General features: G+C 38.6%; 1 protein-coding gene across 3 annotated transcripts in view; it reads left to right on the top strand.

Annotated features, from left to right (window-relative positions):
• The window catches only part of LGR5 (leucine rich repeat containing G protein-coupled receptor 5), a 93,185-nt gene that overhangs the window by 67,691 nt on the left and 11,859 nt on the right, over positions 1-13,635 (top strand). For 2 of the 3 annotated variants that reach the window (XM_037389393.1, XM_037389391.1), the window contains 9 exons: positions 2,370-2,438; positions 5,716-5,787; positions 6,570-6,641; positions 6,750-6,818; positions 6,963-7,034; positions 9,941-10,006; positions 10,218-10,289; positions 10,925-10,996; positions 13,510-13,635. In XM_037389393.1, the coding sequence (XP_037245290.1) occupies positions 2,370-2,438; positions 5,716-5,787; positions 6,570-6,641; positions 6,750-6,818; positions 6,963-7,034; positions 9,941-10,006; positions 10,218-10,289; positions 10,925-10,996; positions 13,510-13,635 (690 nt within the window). The remainder of the gene's footprint in view (positions 1-2,369; positions 2,439-5,715; positions 5,788-6,569; positions 6,642-6,749; positions 6,819-6,962; positions 7,035-9,940; positions 10,007-10,217; positions 10,290-10,924; positions 10,997-13,509) is intronic. The other variant, XM_037389392.1, reaches the window with a different exon arrangement.

The following is a 13,635-nucleotide window of genomic DNA, read 5'->3' as shown; positions in this document are numbered from 1 at the left end:
AACTGTACTAAGCATTGAAAAAGAAATGGCTATTCATAAACAGTTATATTTTCCTAGTTTAGTACTATTTGTTTGTCTTGTTTAATCAATAAAGCTAATAGCTGCATTGGGAAATTGTTGCAATGAAGAGCTTTAACATTAAGAAACTATCTCATCACAGAGGAGAGTTATAAAATTAGATTGTTTGGGGGTTTTTTTATCCCTGGAAAAAGCAAAAGTACCAGGTAGCCAGATTATGCATGTGTTTTACAAGGGGGAGGAAGAGGAATGTTTCAGTTTTTGTCTTTAAAGAGGTCTGATAAAGAATAGCACTGGCAAAGATTGACATTTCCTCAAGTATTCACCATAGTTCTGTTCAGACCCATTCAAATTTTCTTGAATTTTCCAACAAAAAATAATTCTACAGAACACCAAACAGGAACACAGTGCTGATGGTTAGTGCAAACTATTTCGCTAGGGTTAGTCAAATAAAGATGTCTGCTAGAGTAGCCCACAGACCCCAAAAATGCTACAGGGATAATAAAACCTTGTATGTCCTTCCCCCTGGCACCTGCCACAGTCAGCTGCATCATCTTCAGAGATTTCTGATATTTTACCCAACCAGGAGAGAGGCTAAAAGGCCTGTTGAGAGGAACAAATAGACAAAGTTTGAAACATTAAGAATGCTCATCTAAAGGTGACTATTTGTTTTACTCATCCACAGAACTATGTACTGCCCACTTTCATGTTTCATTAAGATCAGAAAGCAAGAAGTTTTGGGCTTTTTTTTTTTTTTTTGTCACTAGTTTTGATTACATTGATCCCTTGCCACTGAATTACAATTTTACAATTTTGACTTTTAGCTGGCTGTGAGTTGAGAGGAAGTCCCTTAGTGTAGCTCCGGAAAGGGGGACGGGAAAGGGAGAAGGAAAATGTAATTGTTTTGGTTTGTTTTTTTAAGTGAGATTCACATGGCACTTGGTCAAAAATGGGGAAAAACAGAACAATGGAATAAGTAATTGCAAACCCAGTCCCAGCCACCTGGCATGAGACAGATGAAAACATAAAGGACAGTCAGGAAGCTGGGGATAAGTGTAGGTGCAGCCACTTCACTGCAATAAGAGAATGCAGCACTTGCCTCAAGCGCAGTAATTCCATACTGTATAGACCAGTTTCCAGAGAGTTTCAAGATAATCTAAAGAGATCTTGGTATAAGCATTGGACGCCAGCTTTAAGATCATTTGTTTGCATCAATGCATAGGTCTGGAAATCACATATCACTGGAGGGCAAAACCAAACTGTACATGCCTGTAATCTCTTTCTGTCAATGAGCAGGAGAGAGAGATTTACAAGCAGGAAGGAAAGCCTTGTTGAGTTCAGACAGCAGTTTCCTGCCTGCATTACTTCAGCCTGATACTATTTCAATTTCAATCTATTGTAAACTGTGATTTGTGTTTTGACTGTTCAGAAGGGCTTTTGCTCAAGTTTTTCAGACTATTCTTCACAAAGCAGCACCAGAGAGCATCACACTAAACTGGCATACCTCAATTTTAATTTCAGCGTCTCCTGAGTGCAAAAGGATGTACATGTCATGCTGAGGGCAGAAGCAAATTATAGTCCATTTCAGCCTACCAGAATAAAGTCTAATTACCCGCAGCACAAGCAGTTCTTAAAGCAGAGGTCACTACCCTAGCTAAACTACTGTTTTTACAATTTGTGTGGTTAGAAACATTCTCCATATGAATACTGATGAATCTTAAAATAACAATACATTTAACAGTAATTTAATGAACTTACTGTATGTTTTCACACATGTTTTAGCCCAAGGAAGATTTCTGCCAATCATTTTTACCTTCCAAACCCCAGTATCTCTTATTTTTACCACTTCTCTATTGGGAAAAATCTCTTCAGAGATTTTTTCATCAGCAAAAAGGAAAAAAGAAAGACTAATACAGCTAGACAGTGAGTCAGAGGCGAATGAAGCCTTTATAGTGAGATGTATTTGCCATGTAAAATGCAGCTCGCCATACCAAGTTGTTGAATATTCTGTGTGATTTTTTTTTCCCATTAATACTTTCAAAGAAATGAAAAGGATGGGCAATTTACAAAACAGCAAATCCCTTAGTAGTATCTGAATCCACTTAAGTTTTCTTTATTGCAGAATAGCTAAGATATAACTAAAAATAGGATGCTGATAAAAAATAGGAATGACAATGTGCCCTAAATAGAGTTTGTTGGAAAACATCCATACACTTTTGAGGATTTCCTGGCTTTGGGCTGTATGTATTTATTCAACACATGGAAGATGATATTTCATTACAAATTCCAACAATTCTGTGTTATCCATTATGCAGTGAATAACCTAAATAATGCAATCTATTTTCACACAGAGATTTAAATTACAACAGTCTGGACGAGTTCCCCACCGCTATCAGGACACTAACCAACCTGAAAGAACTGTAAGTACAGAGCTGATATTAGGAAGGAGGATGTTTTGTCTAGTCTGTGATTATTTTTTTTAAGGCTGGTGATTTTATCAGTAATCCTTAAAAACTGATATCCTAGGAAGAACTAATAAACATGCCGACATGCATAAAAGATAATTTTCAACATTCAGTTTAGAGCATTCAAGTTCTGACAACATTTGCTTTTATACTGCATTGTTCAGTGTTTTTTTTTCCAGGAACTTCATCCTTGGAATACAGTAAATAATAAACACAGTTAATTTAAGTCCCAAACACAGCAGTTGGATTTTGCAAACAATCCAGACTGTCACAGTTTCTAGTCTTAAGAAGAAGAAGGCGTGGCACCCTTTATTAGTCCAACAGGTTTCTATGTCTTTACCTCCTTCCCTCCCTCCCCCCTATTAAACTATAGCAGTTTCTTTTCAATATAAATAGTCCTTTGTATGCTATAAATACAGCACTTCTGGATGCACAGACCAATGAAAAGAGCTAAGTTTCAGTTATAAAAAAATGAATGAAATTATATTCACACATCATACACACAGTGTACACATCAATGCATATGTTCAGAATTATTTCCATTTGAATAACTTACCGTGTTCCTGGTTCCATCAGCATTTTTTTTTTTTAATAGGTAATTATATACTATTTGGACATGGTTGTACTCCTGCTACGTCACAAACTGATCTTAAAGATGCTTTAAGTAGCTACCTAGGATTTTTTCCGAAGCAGGGATCCCCAGGTAGTGTGGACTCCAGCTCAGCACCTGCAGTGTTGGCAGACTGTGGCTCTGGAGGAGGGAGTGGGGCTATGAATTTCCTAGCCCATCCGTTCTCAGTTGCAATTTTGTCATCTTTTGGCTAAAATAGTTGGTATGAAATCTAGTGGCCTCAAAGGATTGCCTTTTTGCTGACCTCTGGAGTCAGTAGCCAAACATGGTTAACCCAGGTTTGCAGTGAATGCACCTTGCCCAGTCCAGCAAAGTGCCTGATGTGCTTCAGATTACTTACTGGCCCCCACAGGGCTTCACCTCTATGTATCAGTTATTGTTTTAGATAAGCTCCTGGGTGCAAGAAATCTTTGGAGTGTGAAATTGCAACCTGACATCCCAAATCCAGCACGGACCATGAGACTATGTGCTTCAGTGCTTGCTTTGGGCTCTGGAGGCTGACCTCATAAGTACAAGAGGTTGTGCACGCCCTGCTGTTCCCATCCAAGTGGGAGCCCAGGAGCCCAGGCCCACAGGGATTTATCTCACTGCAGGACCACCATAGTAAGGGTGTTTCTGGATGAGACCTCATTTCTCTCTCAGAATTTGTGCCTGGGCTGAAAACACAGACTGACTTTTTGTCTACAGCTTGGAAGCATCCATGACAGCAAGTCAGAGCTGGAGATCTGCTGGCAAGTGACCGGCGAGTCAGAGACATATCTGTTTGATGCTACAGGGACACCATTGTCCCAGATGCTCTGTACTATAAGGTCTCAGCTGTAGGAGTAGTTATCTCTCCAAAGTAAGTGGGTATAGCTGCTACTCAAAATCAATGCTTACGTAATGTTTTCCAGACTAGATTTTGAAGATACCTGTAGAAGCATTTTTCCCAGTGTGGGCTTAATAAATAAAGTCTTTTTACCCAGGGGTGCAGATAGATTTTACTGCTCTTTGGCTCGGTATGTGAACTGGCAGGCTGTAAAGTGCCTTCAGTTCAGATGGGTTTGTATCACTTGGGTAGAGTGCCCCAGGACACGGGCTGCAGCCATGAGCATGCTCTCTTCTGACCAGCTCAGAAGTGCTTCAGGCTCTCTGTGCATAATGCACTGGAGTCAGCTCTTCATCAGAGTGATGATGGGGCTGCTCCCTCACGCTAACTCAAGTCAACATGGTGATGAGGTGTAGAGGAATGAAGCTGGGTTAATTAGCATTGATAATATACAGCTGTGGGCTGGCTTCAGGGGCGGTGGGTTGGCCGATGTAGATAAGATGCAGCTGTGGCTGGTTAAGATGTTGGGCAGGCGATGAAGAGAGAGCAGCCAAGGAAGAAGTGAAGAGAGAGGAAGAAGCAGAGAGAAGAGTGAGCACGCATGCCCTGGATGAGGCAAAGGCAGCAGAGGGACTGTATGAAGAGTACACGGGTATGAGATGGTAAAAGACCTTATTGCAGCTGGATGGTTGGGAGAGTGCTGCAACAATGAGGGGCCAGATACTGCCCTGGGAAGCAGTCATGCCTTTTTCTTAGCTTTTTCTGCCATGCAAGGAAACCCATTCCATACAGCCACCAAACCAGTCTGTTTACTGGTTCTAGATTAAATGGGATCCTCATATTGTTTAGAGTCTGTGTCTGCATGTGATGCAGTTTTTATTGCATACAAAAGAAGCAGGGATTTAGAGCCTTGCTCTGTAGCTCATCAGCAGTAGCACAATGCCTAAACAAGTAAAACCAATAATGTGGGACCTGTTCAAGTAAGGGCCAAGTGTGCTTGCATCAGTGAACAATTTGAGGCTTTCTAAGTGCATAAATTTAAGCTGGGAAGCCTTTTTCATACCCGACTGAACTAATGGGAGTTTCCCACACAAATCATCATTGTTCTTTTGAAATCTTAGTTGTTGCTTTTGTTTTTCACAATGGAGAATTACTCATATAAATAAAGTGCAGTAATTAATGATGAGACAGAGATTTGGCCTTCTATCCGGCCAGCACAACTACATTGAATAGTTCGTTCATGTCCACATTTGAAACATTTTAACAAAAAGGTGGTTATGGGAAACTTAACATATTACAATATAATGTATAAAATCATTTACTTGATAAATTTGTGCAATCCATTATTATCCCAGCAAAAGAAATAGTTATAGTTTAACAAATACGGGGGGAAATATAGATACTAGCTTATTTTATTTAATTATTAATATTGAAATATTAATGTTATTAGTTCATATATGTGTGTGTATTTACATTCTATCTATATACATACTCACATAGATTTGTAGATACATGACATACAGCTAAGAAGCAGTTTCCTGCTGAGGGCTGAATTTTAAAATGCCATTTTGCAGTTTACTTCATCTGAATGGTTTTCTTCATTTAGAAAAGTGGAGAATACCAGCTTTTTCATTGCTTTTCTTTCGCTTTTTTCAATTCTGCCTTATTCCAGTAAACCAGGACATACATACAGACACTTTTATCACAAACAAAAAAAATTACTGTGCATTGGGAATACAGATTATGCCTTCACTTTCTTTTTCTTAATGTGTAAACCGTTTTTCCTTTTGTAGGGGATTTCATAGCAATAACATCAAGTCAATACCTGAGCGTGCATTTGTGGGTAATCCATCACTTATTACAATGTAAGTGATAAGAGTCTTTTCAATGACTCTTCTTATTAGAGAATGTGAAACTAAGTATCATATTTGTGGCTAATTGTCAAATAGCTCTGCTTGTAAGCACATCATTATACAAGCAAACAGGCTTATGTCTTGCCAGCTTCATGGGAAGAATGGCAGTTTGCATGCTCTATTTAAGCGAAGTGAGGAGTGGTCTCTGGCTTTGACCTTTTATTTGAACTATTTCTTCTAGTCTCCTAGCATTACTGGCGATGTAGAAGCTAGCAAAAAATTACTCTTGATGGATTCCAGTCTGAGTTCCCATGGTCATACATGAGGATGCATTCAATGGGCAAACCTCAAAATAAGATATTGTAAAATAAATGTAAGAAAAATAGTGACTCATCTATGAGCAAAAGCAGCATGACTTTAACAGTGCAAGGGAATCTGTTCTGACTTTTTCACCTGCTAACCGTAAATTTGTCTTAGATCGTAACAAAGTTCTTCATATTTGGATTTCTGTCTTTGCAAACCTGGGAGGAAGAGGGAATAATTTGTTGACTGGCTTCTGGCTTTACAATCAAGAGAACAGTTACTACTTGCGTATTTAAAATGTGAAATGTGATTGATGGATATATATTGGTGGGTGAGAAAATCCCTGAGGTATACCTCTGCTATAACCAGAGGTGCATAGCCTGTGATTCATCATAGAGAGTTTACTCATTTGCTTATTGTATAATCATGTAATATATTTAGAATTGTCTAAAATATTTTTCATAAAATGTCTTTTTATCCTCTTTTTGCAGACATTTTTATGATAACCCTATCCAGCTTGTTGGAAAATCTGCTTTTCAACACTTACCAGAACTCAGAACTCTGTATGTGTTTATTTTTTTTATCTAATTGTCTTTATACATTGCAATATTAAGAGTTTTCCCACACTTCCCTCACAACAATTGTATTGAAATGGTGCTTTTAAATTCTAGGACTTTAAACGGTGCTTCACAGATAACAGAGTTTCCTGATCTGACAGGGACCACAAGTCTGGAGAGTTTGTAAGTGCTAGAGAAGTATTTTTGCTTATTTTTTTTTGGATGCTGTCTTATTCTAAGGAATATATAATGTCCTAAAAAAATATACTTGTTTTGCAATCTTTAAAAATTTATCTTTTTTTTTCTTTCAATAAATACTTTAAACAGGACACTCACAGGAGCACAGATCACCTCTCTCCCCAAATCAGCTTGTGACCAGTTACCTAATCTCCAAGTGCTGTACGTTTCAGTAAGATCATTAACTTTACACTAATGCACGAGATTAATGGACAAATGAAATCATTATGATTTCAAAATTACCCAATTACTGCTATTTCTGTATATCATGTTACTTCTTAGAAATTCATCTCGGGGAGTGTGCTGCCATGTTACTCAAAATGTTCACAACCCACTTATCAGTCAGTATTTCCCATATGTTGCTGAAAAAGACAATTACTTTGCATATTTTTAGGAAAGGGTAAAAGAGTTTTTGTTCAAAAATTGTTTTTTTTTCAAAAAACAGCAGAACTGCCTGATTTTCATTCATTCTGTCTCTCCTGCAGTAGTCTGGGTTTTTTTTCCTTACTGAGGCAGATAATGCAGTGAAGCGAATGGAAATTATAATTGGGTAGGGAGTGCAGTTTTGTGTCCTTATGCTCCTCTTGTAGTTTCTTTTCCAACCAGACATAAGTAGCTGACTGAAATTTTAATAGACTATTCCTTAGCATAGTTGGGGAATAGTTTTAAATATTCAATACTGTTTTAGCTTGGAAATTTCCTTGGAGTTTGCTTAATCACTAACGAAAGTAATCATTGTGTCTGCTTCTTTGAGAATGAGCCAACAGCACTTTCCTCTATGTATTACATCACTAGGAATGTATTTGGTATTAGTTCTCTGTCCAACATTGAAATAGCATTAATTATAACACATTATTTGAATGCCAGCGTGGATGTCATGAACACTTCCATAAAAAATCAAGTTTTAGTTGACTTGATATAATTCTTTCCAGAATGATAAAAGACTGAAAGTGCGTTGCCAGAAGAAAGTCTGCACACAGACTTGTTTTAATATGTCCTGTATTATTAAAAAACAATAAATAATATCAAAACAGAAGGCAAATAAATACTATAGTAATAAATTTTACAGTTCAGAGTAGACTAGGACTGTCCATCGGAAATTCACTTTTTTTTTTTAGTACCACCCTGTATTATTAGAGCTGATATTTAAAAGGTTGAGGAGCCAGTTTAACAGCAATTTCATGTACTTGGTTGCTCTTTCCCCATGCCCATCAGATTGGAATGAGCCTGCCAAACCCATATTTTGGTTTGCACGTGAGTTTTGCTGGTGCCATGAAGCATGACAGTGCACTGAACTCCACAAGTTTCTTGGACACTGCCATCTTGAAGGGGCTTCCTGGCTCAAATGCATGCACAAACACTACAAGCACAAACACTGCTTTGAAAGACAATTTGTGCATCCTACCTAGCCACCAGTACTTCCAAATGTGAATGAGTATGCACAGAGGCTTCCTGGGTGTCTGCACTCCTGCAGTAAAGGTGTATGTGAGAATGCGGGCCCAGCAGTCCTCAAGAGGCTGCCCTCAGCACAGCTGGGTATGCAGCTCAGCAGGGGAACTAAAACCACTTGCTCTCTGGTGCTGCCAAGAGCCTCATGTATTAACAGAGTGCGAAAAAAGTCCTTAAACAAGTAAAATATTTCCTGGAGCTCTTAACAGAAACCAAGGGGAGAAGGGTTTGGGGTTTGTTTTCTTTTTCCTGTGTGTGACAAGGTAGTGTCAGTATGTACAAAATATAAGCTGATAACATACTTTTAAGAAGACCTAAGTCACAAATCTGTGCGTGACAGAATAGCCACAGTCCCCCAGACATACCAAACATTTTCTACCTTGGCCCTAAAGCCTGCAGCTCACTTGAATTCTCCTGTCATGCCTGATTTGGACCACAGAGTACCTGTGAAAAGTAAAAAACAGAGGCCATAATCTTTCCTGCTATAACAAAATATATACATATATTGATGATAGACTTTGTCCGTATTAAAAGCAGAGTAGTATACCTTAAAAACACACACGGCCATTACTTGCACCGCTTCCACAGATCAAATATATAATAGTCTAAATGGCTCTGTTGGAACAGTAACAGTGAAAATATATTTTTACCAAGGAATTAAACAGGTGAAGATGAACCAGTTTTAAAGAATTTGAAACAGGAGTGAAAAGAGATTACTCTTTTCATGATAATATTGGATAACTGTGGAACAGGACATTTATCCTAATTACAGGCATAGGTTATTTTTTCTGTATTCTTTTACTAGCAAATTTCCCATTCAGTTTTCCCTGAGCAACATAGGATAAGACTGTTGGGTGGTGGGGGTGGGTGTTTGGTTCATTTTTTTTTTCCCTTCCCTTTTTTTTGCAAATTGCCTGGGTTTGGTTTTGATTAGTTATATTATACTATAAATCAGTCCAGATGTTTCAGTTATTCTGTAATTTGTTGAGTTTTGGCTCAAGTCTTTTTAAGTTTTTTTTCCCCCATGTAGTGATTGATTTCAAAGCCAGTTCCAATATTTTTTTAACCATTTCCCTCGGTTATAACAGCCTAAGGATCAGAGGCAATAGTACCTAATTAAAAGTGTATAATGGAAAGCTGATTACAGTCCATTGTGATTGTTACCAGAGAAATACAGGGTCTTCTCTGAAAAAAATATAGATATATGTATTTTGTAGATTATTTTAAGTGGTTTAGATATTTGTCAGAATTTAAACATGATGAATATGAAGTCTGTGATGTAAATCCAATACTCCTTATAAGCAGATAGCCAATATCATTACTGTAAAACACTCAGCAGAAGCCTACACTTCAGGCAGGAAGTCTTCAGACAATGCAAGGGATTTGCAAAAGTAGGATATGGAGTTAATACATCTTGTCTTTTCTCCTCTTCTCGTCTCCTCAGTTAGAAATCAAAATCTGACATCTGAGAGATGATAAATGAGTTTGCACATTTCTATTCTTCTGTGAATGTGGATAAAACAAAGTTATTTTAAATTGAGCATGAAGGTAGAAAATGAAAGATCCTTTTCTTTTAATGTTACTTTGATGATAATTTTTACTTTTCTTGTGTATTACAGGGATCTGTCTTATAACCTGCTGGAAGATTTACCCTGTTTTACTGCATGTAAAAAACTCCAAAAAATGTAAGCATCAAACTACCCTAAAAAGCCTAAAAAGAAGCATCTATATACAAATGTGGTTGAGCATCGTTAGCTTGGTTATTGCTGGCTGGTTTGACATATCCCAAGTATATACCCTTAACACTGTATTGAAGTAGATCATAGACAATCTAAAACACCCCAAAGTGTCCTCCAGGTGTTTTTGAAACTGAGGAGATTCTTATTGCTATTTCAGTGACTTGCATCACAATGAAATTGGTGAAATCAAAGCAGACACGTTTCGGCAGCTGGCTGCTCTTCGATCTCTGTGAGTACAGCCCTAATAGCCATTCACCCAGGTTCCAAAAAACATGTGCTATGTACTGTTTGCTCGCTATATACCCCAAAACAACCTTGTTCCTGTTTTTCCTCACTTTGATCTTTCATCCATTAGGTTATAACTGTGAAAGGAAAACAAACTTTGTGAAGTTTAGCATCTGCAGCAGTTAATTCAAAGATGCAAACTTATAGCTATAAAAGCTGTTACTTCTAAATGTTTCTGATGGAGGTGGAGAAAGATACTGAGCCAGAGCTGATATCTGTTGGCAGGTTCACATAATAATTAGCCTTAGGGAACATGAAATCTTTTTACAGAGAACAGTTTCTTAAGAAATAGAGTCCAGTCATGTGCAGGCTTCTAGTTTTCACACAGACAGATGTGCTAGCAGAGTAAATTTTTCAAGTAGATGTTTTCAGAAAGTTTGTCTGTTTAATAACTAACACCATTAACTAACATAATTTTAAAATGGAAAAAAGATTTTGCACTATGAGAGATGCAGAAGCATATTGCAAATATTTGCATGTAATTAATACCTTTTTTATATTTAGGCCTCCTAATCAAGTGTATGAAAACTTCCATATTCACTCAGTGGGTATGTAATTTTCCACTCACTTTTCTTGTAGGGATTTAGCTTGGAACAAAATTAAAATTATTCACCCCAATGCCTTCTCCTCTTTACCATCTCTGATCAAACTGTAAGTATTCGTATATCTTTTACATTCCAGTTTTCACATTTTTCTTGCAAGAGCATACAGAAATTTAATAACTTGCTGTCCCAGCAGAAACTGAGGATTTCTGTATTCTGGTCTGTTGAATCCATATCTAAATGCCTGCTTTCTTGTACTTCACCAATTCCCGTAGGTATTATGGCAAAACTACATATAACACTATGTAATCAGAGTCATTTGAGGTCCATGAAGAGTATCAGTGCATCTGCCTTTCTTCATTCAATTTGTTAGTAGTTTAGTCGCTTGTAGCAGTGGGGAGTATTTCCTGTTAGCTGTGTTTCAGGACTAAGGAACTGGATTAAAAAATAAATAAGAAGCATTTTCCAGTATGCATCTTTATTTCGTCACTCCTCATTTGACAAAATAGTCTTTCTTCTTTTGTAAGTTCAGCCAGAGTAGTTAACGATCAAAACATCAGCAGCCAATTTTTCAGGCCTTGTTCACAAACACTTCTCAGTCCTTACTTTTTCCTACTTCCCACTGTCATTTTAATGCCTCTTCAAGGTTGTCATGGTTTAACCCTGGCTGGTGACTAAGCCCCACACAGCTGCTCACTCATTACCCCTACAGTGGGATGGGGGAGAGAATTGGAAGAGTAAAGGTGAGAAAACTCTTGGGCTGAGATAAAGACAGTTTAATAGGTAAAGCAAAAGCCCCACACACAAGCAAAACAAAGCAAGGGATTAATTCACTACTTCCCATTGGCAGGCAAGTGTTCAGCCATCCCCAGGCAAGCCGGGCTCCATCACGGGTGATGGTTATTTGGGAAGACAAATGCCATAGCGCCAAATGTCCCCCCCTTCCTTCCTTTCCTCCAGCCTATATACTCAGCATGATGTCCCATGGTATGGAATATCCCTTTGGCCAGTTCAGGTCAGCTGTCCTGGCTGTGTCCCCTCCCAGTTGCCTGTGCCTCTCAAGCCCTCTCGCTAGCAGGGCTTGAGGAACTGAAAAGTCCTTGAATTCATACAAACGTTACCCAGCAGCAACCAAAACCATCCGTGTGTTATCAACATTGTCCTCGTACCAAATCCAAAACACAGCATGGCACCAGCTACTAAGAAGAAAATTAAATTTATCCCAGCTGAAACCAGAACAGAGGTGAATCCCTGAGGCATTGGTTGTTTGGGGAAAACATGGAAAAAAAATGCCTCTGGAGTCGTCCTGCTGTATGGCTGTCACAGATACCTTGCTGCGCATTTGCTCACAAATAGTCCAGTAGCTGCTGGGAAACCTAAATTTGGAAAGGGATATTCATTTCTTTCCATGTGCAAAGCCCTCTGAATGGTGCACTGAAAAATGTCCATAAAGACAGTGTTGTCCATGACATCCCTTTTGGGGCCACCCTCAGAACTTCCCTATTTTGTGAGGTAAGCAGTAAGTTGTACATTTGGTCACTAGCACAGAACAGTCAGAGAGGGTTAAAGAGAAAAGCTCTTTAACACACGCACCGTAACACAGCGTTCCCTGAAACGCTAGTCTCTAACCACAGTCAGTGGTCATTTTTACCATTGCGGTAGAACCAGAATTTCACCTTTGGTAGTTAATTGTGTTGGGAGCAAGAGGACACACGCTAAACCAGACAGAAGACCAGTCCATCAACATACTTTATCTTATGTCTAGCCCTTAGATTTCAGCAGATAGTCCAAGAGACAGGAACTTTGCTGTTCAGCCTTGGGCATAAAAGCATTTCAGCAGCATTAGACTCCCTTCTTCCTCCTTACTGACTGTTGACCCTATTTTTATTTTATATATATATACACACACACTTAAGTATTTCAGTGTAGACAATTGTGAAGAGGACTGAAAATGTTCATAGAATAAATGGAAGAGAGAGTGAGAAACAGAGAACAGAATACCTCTGGACTTCCTGCCTGATTACTTTACCACATCTCCTTGATCGCTGTCTCTTTTTTCGTTCGCCTGTTTTACCTTCACCAAATTATGTATTTGCATCCATCTGCGCTGTCTTCCCTCAGCTCCTCAGACAAAGCTCAGCTTAGAACTGTCACCTGAACCTGCTCCAGCCCAGACCTGTCCTACCCTGTAACACATCTTCCCCATACACCTGATCTGCTCCCTGTGGAGCTTTCATAGCAGCCATGCCATCCAGCATCCCACTGGATCTCTTAAACCGTGGGAGGCTGTTCTGGTGCTGGCTCTCTTTAATTCAAAAAATCTAATTAACAGATTTTAAATTCACTTGCTAGTCTCAGAACTGGCACTGTGAATGCTTGGAGTCCAAATCTGACAACAGACTTAGCTAACCGCTCGATATTACTGTTAGCTTTCTGCTAGGCACATAGGTGCAGACTCCTGAGTGGTGCTGCAGCTTTACTCTGCTGACTGGGGCCTCTGTTCAATGCAGTCATTTTTGATTGAGTTAGAAAAGTCTAACCTGTTTTTCCAACATGACGCTTCTAGTGCTGAAGGAAAAAAAATTAAAACCTGTAAGCTGATTTTTATTTGCTGTTATGCAGGGATGTGTCATCCAACCTTTTGTCCTCTTTTCCTGTGACGGGGCTACATGGTTTAACTCATTTAAAATTAACAGGAAATCATGCCCTACAAAGTTTGATATCATCTGAAAATTTTCCAGAACTCAA

The sequence above is a fragment of the Falco rusticolus genome, chromosome 5 (assembly GCF_015220075.1).
Source record: "Falco rusticolus isolate bFalRus1 chromosome 5, bFalRus1.pri, whole genome shotgun sequence".
Classification (NCBI taxonomy): Eukaryota; Metazoa; Chordata; class Aves; order Falconiformes; family Falconidae; genus Falco; species Falco rusticolus.
This window is presented reverse-complemented; position numbering and strand designations above follow the sequence as displayed.